At 45.3% G+C, this 12875-nt stretch overlaps 1 protein-coding gene across 2 annotated transcripts in view; it reads right to left on the bottom strand.

Annotated features, from left to right (window-relative positions):
* The window catches only part of PACS1 (phosphofurin acidic cluster sorting protein 1), a 42660-nt gene that overhangs the window by 18994 nt on the left and 10791 nt on the right, over positions 1-12875 (bottom strand). For both annotated transcript variants that reach the window (XM_008709034.2, XM_008709032.2), the window contains exons 2-9: positions 12715-12804; positions 11453-11578; positions 7157-7301; positions 6804-6895; positions 6628-6708; positions 3598-3657; positions 2560-2720; positions 2102-2195 (exon numbers count right to left, since the gene is read on the bottom strand). In XM_008709034.2, coding sequence (XP_008707256.1) covers positions 2102-2195; positions 2560-2720; positions 3598-3657; positions 6628-6708; positions 6804-6895; positions 7157-7301; positions 11453-11578; positions 12715-12804 — 849 coding nt within the window. The remainder of the gene's footprint in view (positions 1-2101; positions 2196-2559; positions 2721-3597; positions 3658-6627; positions 6709-6803; positions 6896-7156; positions 7302-11452; positions 11579-12714; positions 12805-12875) is intronic.

The raw sequence follows: 12875 nt of genomic DNA, 5'->3' as shown, positions 1-12875 counted from the left end.
GAACGAGGATTTGAAGGACTCACTAAAAAGACATCTAGATCCTAACAGCTTCAGGAGACCAGAACTGAAACGGTTCTAACACTATAACGAGAAGAGCCATTGCAGCTTCCACGTACCGCCTGCTTCCCATGTAGTAAATCCATCCACCTGTCAGTCGAGCACCGCACTAGAGGACTGACCTGCGTTCTCTCATTGTATCTTCACACTGCCTTACATGTGCTTCTTACAGGTGCTTTGTAGATGAGGAAATGAAGGCCTGGCTACTGCCCCAGATCACACAGTCAGTGGAATGATGGAGTCAAGATTCAAACTCAGAAGCCTGCCTCCAGAGCACGTGCTCTCAACCCAGTCCCACCTTGACCCAAATGAATGTTCTGCGTAGACAGGGACCCTTAGGCCATCATATTGTAAAGACTGATACTCAATTGACTTTTGAGCTAACCGGGCTGCTATGCCAACTCTAAGGCACCTGAGGCTCAGAGCATCAGTGGTTTTCCCCTTTGAATCATGTTAGTCACGTAACTGAGACTAAAGTAGAACTTGGAGACGTGTTCTATCAACTCAGAAATACCTTCATTAGTATAAAATAATGCATCCATTTAATAATAACAATCCCTAGCATTTACTGAGCATTCATTACATATTAGTGTTACGCTTAGTGTTTTGGGGCATTATGTCAATTAAAAATTTAACTGCATTTTGTTACAGTATCCTCGTTCCACATTCCTAGGACACTATGAAACAGTTCTCCTTTGGCCAGGTCCCAGGTTTCTCTCTAGAAGAGTCATCCCTTATATCTATACTTAAGATGGAATCTGGTTGTAGTGGTCAACGATCTGTCCACATGGACAATGACGATTCAGCAAGGCCATTCACTGCCCCCCACCCCCCCGCCACCCCGGAAAGAGCAGCTACAAGCCACGTAAATAGTAAGGTAAGGCCTCAGCTCTGGATCACAGGGTGCAGGGTCTGTAAGTGGCATGCCAGAGGCTTCTCTTTTGGAGGGATTCTGCTTGTGGACTGCAGTTTTCCATCCCATATTTCCTCACTAATGCCACCTTCTGCCACTGTCCTAGGGCCAGAGAGTGCCGGCCGTGTCTTAACCAGGAAGAGGGATAAGGTGGGAGGCAGCCCCACCTGCTGGCAGCAAGCAGTAAGGCAGCCCATATGCAGACCCACGATCCGCCACAGGGTCTGCAGACCCCCTGGGACAGGCGGCAGCCCTTCCTTCCATAGACGCAGTGCTTTTCAGGGGATGGAGTACCTCACATGCTTCACATATCATCTCCTCACAATTAATACCTATTTGCAAGGTGAGTTTCATATGCTCTCTATTAGAGTGGAAAGAACAGGAGGACTTGAAGGATTGTTTCTTTGATCTACAGAAAAGACACAGGGCTTGCAACAGCAAACCAGAAACTACACTAAAATCATGCACAACACCTCCTTCACCACAGTTGTAAATGAGGAGAAGAACAGCTTCCCAGGGCCTGACGTAGATACAGCCATCAACCCAGTCTCTAACCTCTGATCCTCTGCTAGGAGAGCTTTCCCAAGCAGGGACAGAGCGTGGTCCAGGATGACGCTGGGCTCTCGCGGTGCTAAGGAGACAGCAACTCTTCCCTCTTGGTTACCAGCAAAATGGAAACCTGCCTGCTAAATTCCTAATTCTTTGAATGTACTACCCCCTCTATGAATAAAGCCTATGCAGTGTCTCTGAACAGACTCCGTGGGCTTCCTGCCCCTTTACGTTCTTTCTCTACCTGGAAAGCAGAATTACTTACCACTGGCAGGATGCCATACTCCCAGCTACCACGTGACAGATGTTGAGGGAGAAATTTAAGGTACTGTGTGTTCTGGGAGGGAAGGCTCCAAGTTGTGGCAGGAACCGACCAAAAAAGGACACCGAAATAGCCACAGCATGCCCATAAGAGAACTAAGTTCCTAGCTAGGACTCTGATTAGGATACCCAAGGTTGAAACAAAATGAGACTGCTCTTCTGGGGTCACAAGATGAGCCAAGAGCAGAGTACCCAGAGTGCTAAGCCCCAACACTCCCCTGGTCCCTCTCCCCAACCCCCATAGCCATTGGTCTTGCTCACAGGACTGGTGGTGTCTTTGCCGAGGCTGCCCTTGCTGTTGAGGCTGCCAATCTCCGTCTGTGAGCTGGACTGCGACATCCCCTCAAAGAAGGGCCTGCGGCGAAGAAGCACAGCCAGGGTCAGTGGCCACCAGGGCCCAGAGCAGCAGCTCATGGAGAGTTGGGTAGTGATGGTATTCAAGAAAGATCAACAACCCGGGCTTGAAAGACACCCGCTGAAGAAGGACACGGCAGAGGGTGGACAAGCAGGACATGGACCAAAGGACTCCAGACTATCAGGACTTTTGTCAGCTAGAGGCAAAAACAGTGATCTTTATCCAGACAGCTGGAGGTTCAGCAAGGGTGAGGAGCCAAGATACCCTGATAACGGAGGGGAAGTGAGGGAGGGGTCCAGGAGTTTGCTCTGGCTTAGGAAGGAGAGATGCAGGGAGCCAATGTGTAGAGGAGGTTTGGGCTCACTTGAGCTTGGGCTTTGGAGTACTAAGGATGCTCTCCGTCTCCTCCATCTCAGGGCCACTGTCGCTGGGATTATACATCTCCAGACTATCATACAGTTCATCCAAGTCCTCTTCCACCTCTCGTATCTGCTCTCGGGATACATGTTCCAGCCCAAAGCCCACCTGTGGGGGAAAAAAACCTTTGAGTTTGGGGTTACCTCTATTAACAACTACGGTAGATGTGCAACTCTTTCCTCCTGGACAGGTACCAACTGGCCTCTTTAACTAGTCCTCCTCAAGAAACAGGCCACAGCTTCACACTCGTTGGAGTAACCTTGGTGTCCTTTCTGTGATTCGATCCTGAGAGCAGGGATGTGGTGAGACCACCTTTCTTTTTTAGTGCCTCCCTACCGTAGCTCCAGGCTATGGGCCTGGCATGAGGAAGAAAAGCGGAAGTGCTAACGTACCTGTGCCAAAGAACAGGTGCAAGAAAACCCAGAAGACTGTGACCCTGTGCAGGCTGGTTCTATTTTCCTGAGGAGCCCACGGAAGGACAAAGAAACCTCTGAACGATTTTCCTCTCCATCTCTTTTCCAGTGCACTGAGAAGAGAAGCCTGGGAAAACTGGCAGCAGGCCGGTCAGAGCCCAGGGAGGACATTGCTTCTCTATTAATGGCCAATTCTTGGTTACTTAACGTCTGACCATTGAGGACACTCCTACCTCACAGGCCACTGTGCACAATGTTCCCCTTTTCATAGGAGGGAAAATTAAACAACAACAACTGGATGTGTTATTAATGCCCCATACCAGAAGGGTGGTATTAACCAATAGTTGAGTATAACCATGTTACCCCCATCTCCAGGTACCATGAATCTTTGGGCGCTACATGGAAAGCCGTTCTTTCTCTTTTCAAGTAGCTTAAAGCCCTTCTTTAGCTATTCTCTCACTTGGGGGTCCTGCAGTCTTGACTCCCAGTGGCAGGAAAGAATGAACTCCAGGAACGAGGGTGAAACTCAGGGACTTCTACTCACCATCAACCTCGGGAGTAAGGGGTCATACCTCATCTGAAACTTTAAACCGCTTCAGGAGGGCCACAAACTTCTGTTTGATGTTAGGTTGCTGTAGGAACAAATTGCACAAAAGTTCTCAAACAATACCCACCTGTGGATGGTGACCAATTTAAGCCGGCAGAGTGATCCAGAGCCCACTTTTGTAAAGAACTGTGGGAAGTCACGAAGACGGGAAAACAGCTTCTACTCCCTGGCACGTAAAACCCACCAGGGAAGCAGGCATGCGCATGGTTAATGCCGGAGCGGTTCCCAGGGCTGTGGGCATAGATGGTAGGTCTCATCCCTCCCTAGGGCCCTCTACCACCCACGCATCTCCAGCTCATCCCTTTCTCCATCCTTCAGATCCATGGTGGTGCTTGATGATTTCCACACAGGCACCTCAAGCCCAGCATTTCCAAGAATTTATCACCTTCTCCCTGTGTTCCCATCCTGGGTACCATTATCACCAGCCCCCTGATCACAGGACTCTGAACCTAGAGTGTCTTCCCTCCCCTATCTCCTCATAGCCCAGTGTTCACTAACTCTTACCCTCTTCTTCATCTGTAATACCACTGCTTTCCTTCAGGCCTCTTTCCCCACATCTCTGTGGGATCACTGCAATGGCCTTCAACCACCACTCCCCCACCCTCACTCTCCCAGCTAGTTTCCAGTCTTGTTCTCTCCAGAGCCCACAGTGATCATTACAAATGCAAATCTCATGATGTTATTCCCCAGATTAGAGGTCTTCACTGGCCCCCAGTGCCCGGAGAAGAAAGCTGCAGAATCAAGCCCATGTCTGTCTGAGGGCTGTCCTGCCTGTCTCTAGCCTCACCTCACCACTGAACACCTCACACCCCCCCATTCAAGTGGAAACTGCTTATAGTTCTGTAAAGAATGCGATGCTGCTGTACACCTCTGGGCCTTCATATACGGTGTCTTCTGTCCTGATTAAACGTTCTCTCCCAATCTACTTGGTGATGTTCTATTTATCCTTATAAACCCATCTCTCGGCATCTGGTCTGTGAAGCTCTCTTGGCACTCCTGCCCAGAGTCGGTCACTTTCCCCTGAGCACCATCGGTGTCCCTTACATCAAGCTCTATCTTCTGGCACCTACTCTACTGTGTTGTACAGCTGGTTTAGATGCTGTCTGTGTCCAGACACTGTGATCTCCTTGATGGCACGGACTAGGCCTTTCTTATCTCTATGTCTCTAACTCCAGGCATAATGATGGGTCCTAAATACTTCCTGACTGAATGATAGACTTGCCATCTGGGGATGGAAGAGACTAACTGGCAAGTAAGACTGAGCCAGGCCTTCAAGAAAAAGCAGGGCTTCCAAAGGTGGAAAGGGCATCCACAGCAGAGAAAAAAACAGCAAATCAATTAGTGTATCCAGAACAAAGTATCTTTGGTAAGGACAGAAGAATGCCTGTGTACAAAAGGAGACAGAAACCAAAGAACCATTACTAAGTCTGGTAATCTGACTGGAAAGTGCCTGGAGCTAAAAGAACAAAAACAAAAACAAAGAACAACCTTTGAGGGAGAGGATATTAATAGGAGCCCTGAACTCTGGTCATATAACAGGGTGAAGCTATGCTTCATAGGAGACCACAGGGAAAGGTGATTCCAGGAGGCACCCTGTGGGAAGCAAGCAGGGCCTCTCCGTGGTTACGAGGGAGGAGAAAGAAGAACTTAACATAAGGAGCTACAACCCAGAGTGATCCTCCAGCCTCTTCCCATTTCGAGTACGTAAGACGTCTGAGGCTGGGGACATGCCTTCCCCAGGCCATTTTGGAGTGCCAATTAAAGATTAGATACTCAAGGACAACAGAACAGTTCTCACGCTCTCTAGTCATTCATTATTCAATGAGGGAAATCAAGGCCATAGTCTTGAGGATTTACATTTAAGCCCAGTGATACTTAAGGATGCATGGAGAGATGACAGTGCAGTTTCACTGTGAATGCCAGGCTCAGACGCAACACATTTGGAAGGTCTGCCTACATTTACTTCATTCCTGCAGGTGATGGGAATCTCTGCTCTTGGGGTCCCTAGGCTAATTCTGCACTAGACAATCAGGATGTGTCTGGAGAAAAATGAAACTGAGTTTCTAGCACTTTACACTCTCCCACACTTCAGCACAGGAATTCCAGAATCAGTCAAATTTAACCTAGACCAAGAAACAGACTCTGAACTATAGAGAACAAACTGGTGGTTACCAGAGGGAGGTGGGTGGGGGGATGGGTGAAATAGGTGAAGGGGACTAAGAGTACACTTCTCACAATGAACACTGAGTAATGTATAGAATTGCTGAATTACTATATTATACACCTGAAACTAATATAACACTGTAGGTTAACTATACTGCAATTAAAATTAAATTAAATTTAAAAACCAAAAACAAAACCCCAAAGTTAACCTAGAAATCCAGGTTAATAGTGTCTCAGTCCAGCATTCTAATTTCACCAAAAATAGTGACTCTTGAGGAAATCTTATGTAGGAGACACAATTCAAAGGCATTTGGCTTCTAAGGTTATGGATCCATTAAGGCAGGAACTCTACCCAATGTAATTAAACCTTACCAAACCCACAGTTCTAAGCACTAGCCTATTATTTCTGGGTTAAAGCAATTAAAAATGGTGATAGCCCTATAGAAGACTGGGTCAGCCTATGTGGTAGGCAGGATGCAATTTGAAGTAGTCGCCTGGAGAGGGGACAAGGGATGTCTGAGGCATTCTGCTTCTTGAGGAAGCATTACCTGTTCCAAAGTCTAAAACAAGCTTTCTCAGCCTATTTTCTATCCTGAGATAACCTGAAAAATATAACACGCTCTGTAAGTAACACTGCTCCTCTACAACAGTGACTCTTAATTAGGTGGCGGTGGTGGTGGAGGAGGAGGAGATAAAGGGGTGTTATCAGAACCTCCAGAACCTCCACGTGCAGATTTTTCAAAAGACGCCAGGAAGTTTCAATATACCACTCCCATCCTACCTCCAAATTAAAACTCTCAGCTAAAACACTCCCCAGACCTCTGAGGCTCACCCTTGTGATGGCAGAGGTTGAGGTTAGTTTCCTCCGGGTCTTCTTTACTTTCCGTAGATCTTCATCTTCATAGAACAGGTCCTAAGGGGGTAGGTGGATGGAATGAAGTTGGGAAATCCCAGGAGGGTCTGGAAACATTTCTCAGACACTACACATGAGGGGCTGTGGAAAGTTACCTGCCCATGCAATGGATCATCACTGCCTTCCTGTTCTGATGAAAAACTCTCCTCCTCTTCCTCAGAATAGTTGTCAATATCAGGAGAACGATCTGGAAAGAGTAACCTTAGTAAGACAACTTTGCAATGTGAAGAGTTTGGTTGGCTGGAATCATGGCTCCCGTCAGGTAGAAATATGGCTGGGGTAGAGGAGAGGGCCACAGCCACTGTAGGCCATTCTATTCTCAGGGATCTCTAAACTTCTCTTTCATAGGAACATTTTAGGCCCTGCTTGTTTAGCTTTCCCAGGATGGGGAGCAGGTGATGGGTTTGTTCTTGACCCACAGGGCCTCCAGATACTGCATACATCTTACCAGACAGCTTGGATTTGATTCCTTCATGGTCAATAGGCTGGCTGGACAGAGAGTAGATCTTTATTTCTGCCACAGGCACGGAGACATCCTTCACGTTGCTGTGCAGGCCAAGCACCAGGGCCCCTTCATTAGGGTGCTGCATCACCTGAGACCACAGGGCAGCAATGCAAACGCCTTACTAGGGGAGGTGAGTTGTCCATTTTCATAAGTCCAAATGGACGTGCAAGCCAATAGGAGTGGCACTGTGCTCATACATTTTCTTTCTCACTATCTTTCAAACCCAAGGTTACTGTTCTATTAATACCTTTAAGGTCTTACTTGAAGGGCCAGCCACTGGTCAGGCCCTGCACTTAAAAATAAAAATCAAGGCTCAAGACTGAAAATGATGGCTAATCTCTAGGACTACATTTTAGTATTAGTCCTTGACAGAGAACTAGTTCTCCTGGCTGGGTGGGGCCAGCCTGCAGATGGTGGTCACCTGTGTCTGGCAATGGGGAAAAGGACCTAGAGGACCTGAGAAAATGGAAGGGCTTGACACAGGTGGGGAAATGTGGTATCCATAATACTTCAGTCCCTACAGTCCCTCATACTGATTCAAAACCTGAAGAGGAAAGACAGATGGGCTGGGACTATCTCACATATTCTATTTATTAAGGTCACAAAATTTTTCCTATTTAATATACTAAAGCAGACATAAGTTAAAACTGATTTGTGGGCTGGCTGCTCGGGGCTGGGCATGTGTCAGCCACTGAGCTCTGCACAGGGGGGAAAGCCTCCTGGTACCAGCCACGTGGGGAGTTCCATGAAGAATGGGAGGCCACCAGATCCTGCAGACAGGACTGTGATGGATGTCAACTATTTTCGAGTGGCAGGATTTAAGAAGCAAGCTAGTGCTTTTCAGGAACAGGAAATCGATGGAAAATCCCTGCTATTGATGACAAGAAATGATATGCTGATAGGACTTCAGTCAAATGGGGCCTTCTCTGAAAATCTACAAGTATCATGTAAAACGTCTGCAGACAAAGCATTTAAAGAACAATTCTTCAGAGTACGGCCAAGCTGGGGTCTTAGACCTCAACAAATACATAATGACATAATTTCATTTCACGTGATGAAACTCTGTAAACATAATACATACATGTGTATACGTAAAGAATTTCAGTCAAATGAAATGTCATCCTATTGGATACACGAGGCAATCTATCGGCTAGCCTGACCTCAGCCAGGAGGAGCACGGATAGGTTGTGGACAGGATGGTTTTCCTGTGGAGCTTGTCAAATAGAGTGATCTTTGACATGACTGAACACCCCTCCCCACTAAAGGGATTTTCTTCACAGATTGCTTTCCCAAAATCCTTGAAAAAGGACCGAATTGAGTATCTTTTGGTTATAGATGTAGGGAGATTACAAACAAGAAAACTTGGGGAAGGGGAGAAAAGAAAGAGAGATGGAGGTCTTCCTTGAATTCTTCTGCTCCTGAGAGCTTGTGTTATTTGGCTGGAATTGACAACACCTCTTTTCATAGAGGCTCCTTCGCTTGACATTACTAAGGCTTCGCTGGGATCCACCGTGATGTTTGAGACGAATGTGTGTCATGGCCCCTACAGGAGCAGAATCTCTGAAAACAGAAACTCTGCTGTGTCTTGGGGATCTCCACCCATACGCAGCTTCCTTCACAGGAGGTAATGGTATTTTCTGCACAGATTTACTGTCAAATTGGCTCTTTGTTTCCATAGAAGAAAGCATTTTTTCACTTTATGGTTGGTATCTATACTAATTTGTTTCTGAAGGAATTTGCCAAAAGTTATAGATCAGAAAGCCTTGCTACTAGTACAGTTTACATATATACGTGTATATATATATATATGTATACATATATACACATATACACCTTCGTGATGGTGTAATTTTTTTAAGATTTTATTTTTAAGTAATCTCTATACCCAATGTGGGGTTTGAATGTATAACCCCAAGACCAAGAGTTGCATGTTCCACCCACTGAGTCAGTCAGGCACCCCAATATGTAATTTTTTAAAACTGCTCTGATGCATTCTTTGATTCTTGGTTTGAGTATTTGTTTTTAAGAACTTGAAAAGGTGGGGGCGCCTGGGTGGCTCAGTCGTTAAGCGTCTGCCTTCGGCTCAGGGCGTGACCCTGGAGTCCTGGGATTGAGCCCCGCATCAGGCTCCTCCGCTAGGAGCCTGCTTCTTCCTCTCCCACTCCCCCTGCTTGTGTTCCCTCTCTCGCTGGCTGTCTCTCTCTCTGTCAAATAAATAAATAAAATCTTAAAAAAAAAAAAAAGAACCTGAAAAGGTGGGCCTGCTACAGACATATCTGTTCAAAAAGACACTTGTTTGAATTTCCATGTAACATTACATGCCTTGTTGAATTGGTGTTTTGTAGTCACAATAAAGTACTGCTTCAGCTTAAAAAAATAATAAAAAGAAAAATGATTTGTGGCCCCTTTATTCTTTCCCTTTGTCAGGGTTGAGATGATTTACCTGGCACATAAGGGAACTATACAAATGAGCAAACATATTGAGGATAATGGGAACCTGCTTTCATCCTGTTGGAGGAGCGAATTAGAGCTTTGGAAAAGGGAAAGGCTAGAATAAGCCCAATGGTGTTGCATTGGAATTGACTGGAATGTGAGCTCATGAACAGATAGACAGGCAAAGACAGGGACACAGGCATGATGTGTGTATGTATGTATGTATGAGTGCATATACACACATGGAGATGTATTTTCTAGCTCTGTCTGTTGAGAGGGAGTAGAAGTAATGACACCCCAACTGGGAAAATGAATACTTCTGGTACCCAAATGTTGGTTTCTAAATACCATTCTCCACTAAAAGAAATCAGGACTCTTCAGAGAATCAGTTCATTCCAAGGCTGGGTAGGGAAAGTACAAGATGATATTTTATACCAGAAAGTAAAGAAATATATAAAGAATGGTGGGACATGCAAAAAGAAAGATATAGGAACCAGCTTGGAGGGGCTCTCACTGGCCAAATCTGAGATAATTTGAGCATCAAAATAAATAATGACAGTTACAGATTAAACCCCACTGAATTAAACAGGAATCCATAGGTCATAACTAATACAAAAAGTGAACCAATCAATAAATGGGGAAGAAGAGAAAGCTCTGTCTTACAACAGAAAGTAAACTAATATATATAGCAGGAATGATGGGATTAGAAAGTCACTGTCTGGGAAGCATCAAAATAATAACTGATTCAGGCAAGAATCATTAATAGATGCTAAAACTAGCTGGTCAAGATACGAGGAGAGAAAAGGTTGTTACACAGTCTCAAAATATCTCCCTATAAAATATTTTTTCATTGGTAAATATAAAAAATGTATTAATTTAGGTTGGAAATCCTGGCAGACATCATCTTAACCAAGCAATAAAAGCTAATCTCACTAGAAATGGAACAAATCGACGTGGAGCACTGCCCATCTTGTACTGGGAGGAACAGAGCATTACTTCTGTGGAAATTTGGCCGAAAATGCGTAAACTGAATCTAATTTTCAGAAAACATCAGACAAACCCAAACTGAGGAACATTCTATAAGGTAACCAGCCTGTACTTTCTTTTTTTTTTTAAAGCCTGTGCTCTTAAAAAAATGTCAAGGGAATGAAAGACAAGGAAAATCTGAGGGACTGTTGAAAATTGAAGGAGACTAAAAAGGCACAACTAAATGAACACGTAATCCTGGATTAAATCCTGGGCCTGTAAAGGACATTACTGAGACACTTGGCAGAATGTGAATGGGGACTGTGGGCTGGATGGTGATCTTGTATCAGTGTTAATGTCCTGATCTTTACAGTGGGTATGGTGCTGACCACACAGGAGAGTATTCTTATTTTTAGGGAATTACCATAGTGCAGTATTAACGTGTAATAGGGCATTGTGTCTGCAACTTACTCTCAGGGGTTCAGAGAAGAAAATAATATGCATGAATGTTCATATATAGAGAAGAAAATAAGGCAAATATGGTAATATGTTAGCACTTAAGAATCTAAATGAACAGTATATGGGAATTTTTTATACTATTCTTAAAACTTTTCTGTACGTTTGAATTTTCTTTTAAACTTAAAGAAAAACATTTTGTGAGGGAGAAAGTACCTGGATAAAAAGAGGTATATTCTGAATTTCCAATAAAAGAACTGAATTACAAAATAAAATAAAACACCCAGCCGGTAGGCTAGGAAAATCATTTGCTGGGCTCCACTAGCTGGGCCTGGTGTCTCTCTTGGGCTCTCCGACTTAAAGGCTACAGATGTTTCCTCTTACCTCTGCCATGTTGATGAGTCCCACAGCCAGGGTCTTATAGCCCAGGATGGTCCGGTTCTTGTAGCGCTTTCTCCTTTGCAACATGATCTGTAGCTTGTTGGCATCTCGCTTCAGGAAATGAGGATACTGCCAAGTACAAATGAGTCAAGCATGGGGTCCTGGGGCGCCTGGGTGGCTCAGTCGGTTAAGCACCTGCCTTTGGCTCAGGTCATGATCCCAGAGACCTGGGATCAAGCCCCACATCTGGGTCTCTGCTCAGTGGGGAGCCTGCTTCTCCCTCTGCCCCTGCTTGTGCGTGTGTGCTTTCTCTCTCTCTCTCAAATAAATAAGTAAAATCTTAAAAAAAAAAAAAAAGTCCTTAGTGTGTTCTGGTCCTGCTGGAGGATATGCGGTGCAACTTTTATGTGCCCACTGTCTCCGGTCTTTACAAGGCTTGGAATCAAGGGTGAAGGAACCACCATTAAGTTGCTGAGGGTCTGATTCTCCATGGTGCCTGACTTCCATTCTGCAGCTCTGTGGTATACACATGTTCAGAGAACTGCCTCTTGGTGGCTCAGTCAGTTAAGTGTCTGCCTTTGGCTCAGGTCACGATCCCGGGCTCTGGGATTGAGTCCCTTGTCGGCTCCCTGCTTAGGGGGGAGTGTGCTTGTCCCTCTCCCTGCCCCTCCACCCCACGCCCCTGGTTCATGCTTTCTCTCTCACTCTCTCTCCAATAAATAAAATCTTTTAAAAAAGGAAAAGAAAAGGAAAGAAAGGAAAAGAAGGAAAGAAAAGAAAAAAGAAAAAAGAAAAAAGAAAAGAGCCTTTTTCCTTGTGATGTGACCAAGTGTTTTCTCCATGTGCTTCAGTTTGGGCTCCTGGGATTATGATGCCAGAGAGACATACTAAAGAGGGATAAGGAGGAGAAGGGAAGGAATTGAGATTACAACATGGGGGCAGAAAGAGACTGAAGGGGAAACATTCAGCTGGGGCGTGGGCTGTAGATTCCCGAGGAGAGGTAATGGGGCTGAGAGTAGGCTGAGAAAGGGTGGGTAGGCTAACAGCCTTAACCAAGGAAAAGGAAAAGAACTTGGGTCTCAGCATCCTCACTGTGGCCAGCTAAGGGATCGCTTTGGTCCTTCAGGCTAGCTCTAGAGGCTCAATTCATTGGGTGACCTGAGTTCATTGTGCTATGGCTGCTCTTGGATTATACAGTCTCCAGATTAAAGGACTATTTAGGGACTAGACTGGACATTAGTGACAAAGATTGAGTAGATTCTCACCTGGAGGGAGAAGGTTAATTGGAGTTCTGTTTCCACCAGTCCACTAGCTGGAAGGATGATCTCATTGGAGCGAAGAATCCTTTTTGAACCCTGAAACCAAGAAAAAATAGGTCAAATGTGTATCATCAAAAATCAGACCAAAAGAAATAATAAGTTTGCAA

This window comes from Ursus maritimus, unplaced genomic scaffold (genome assembly GCF_017311325.1).
Source record: "Ursus maritimus isolate PB19 unplaced genomic scaffold, ASM1731132v1 scaffold_23, whole genome shotgun sequence".
Taxonomy (NCBI): Eukaryota; Metazoa; Chordata; class Mammalia; order Carnivora; family Ursidae; genus Ursus; species Ursus maritimus.
Note: the sequence above shows the minus strand (reverse complement) of the source record. Positions and strands in the feature narration are given on the sequence as shown.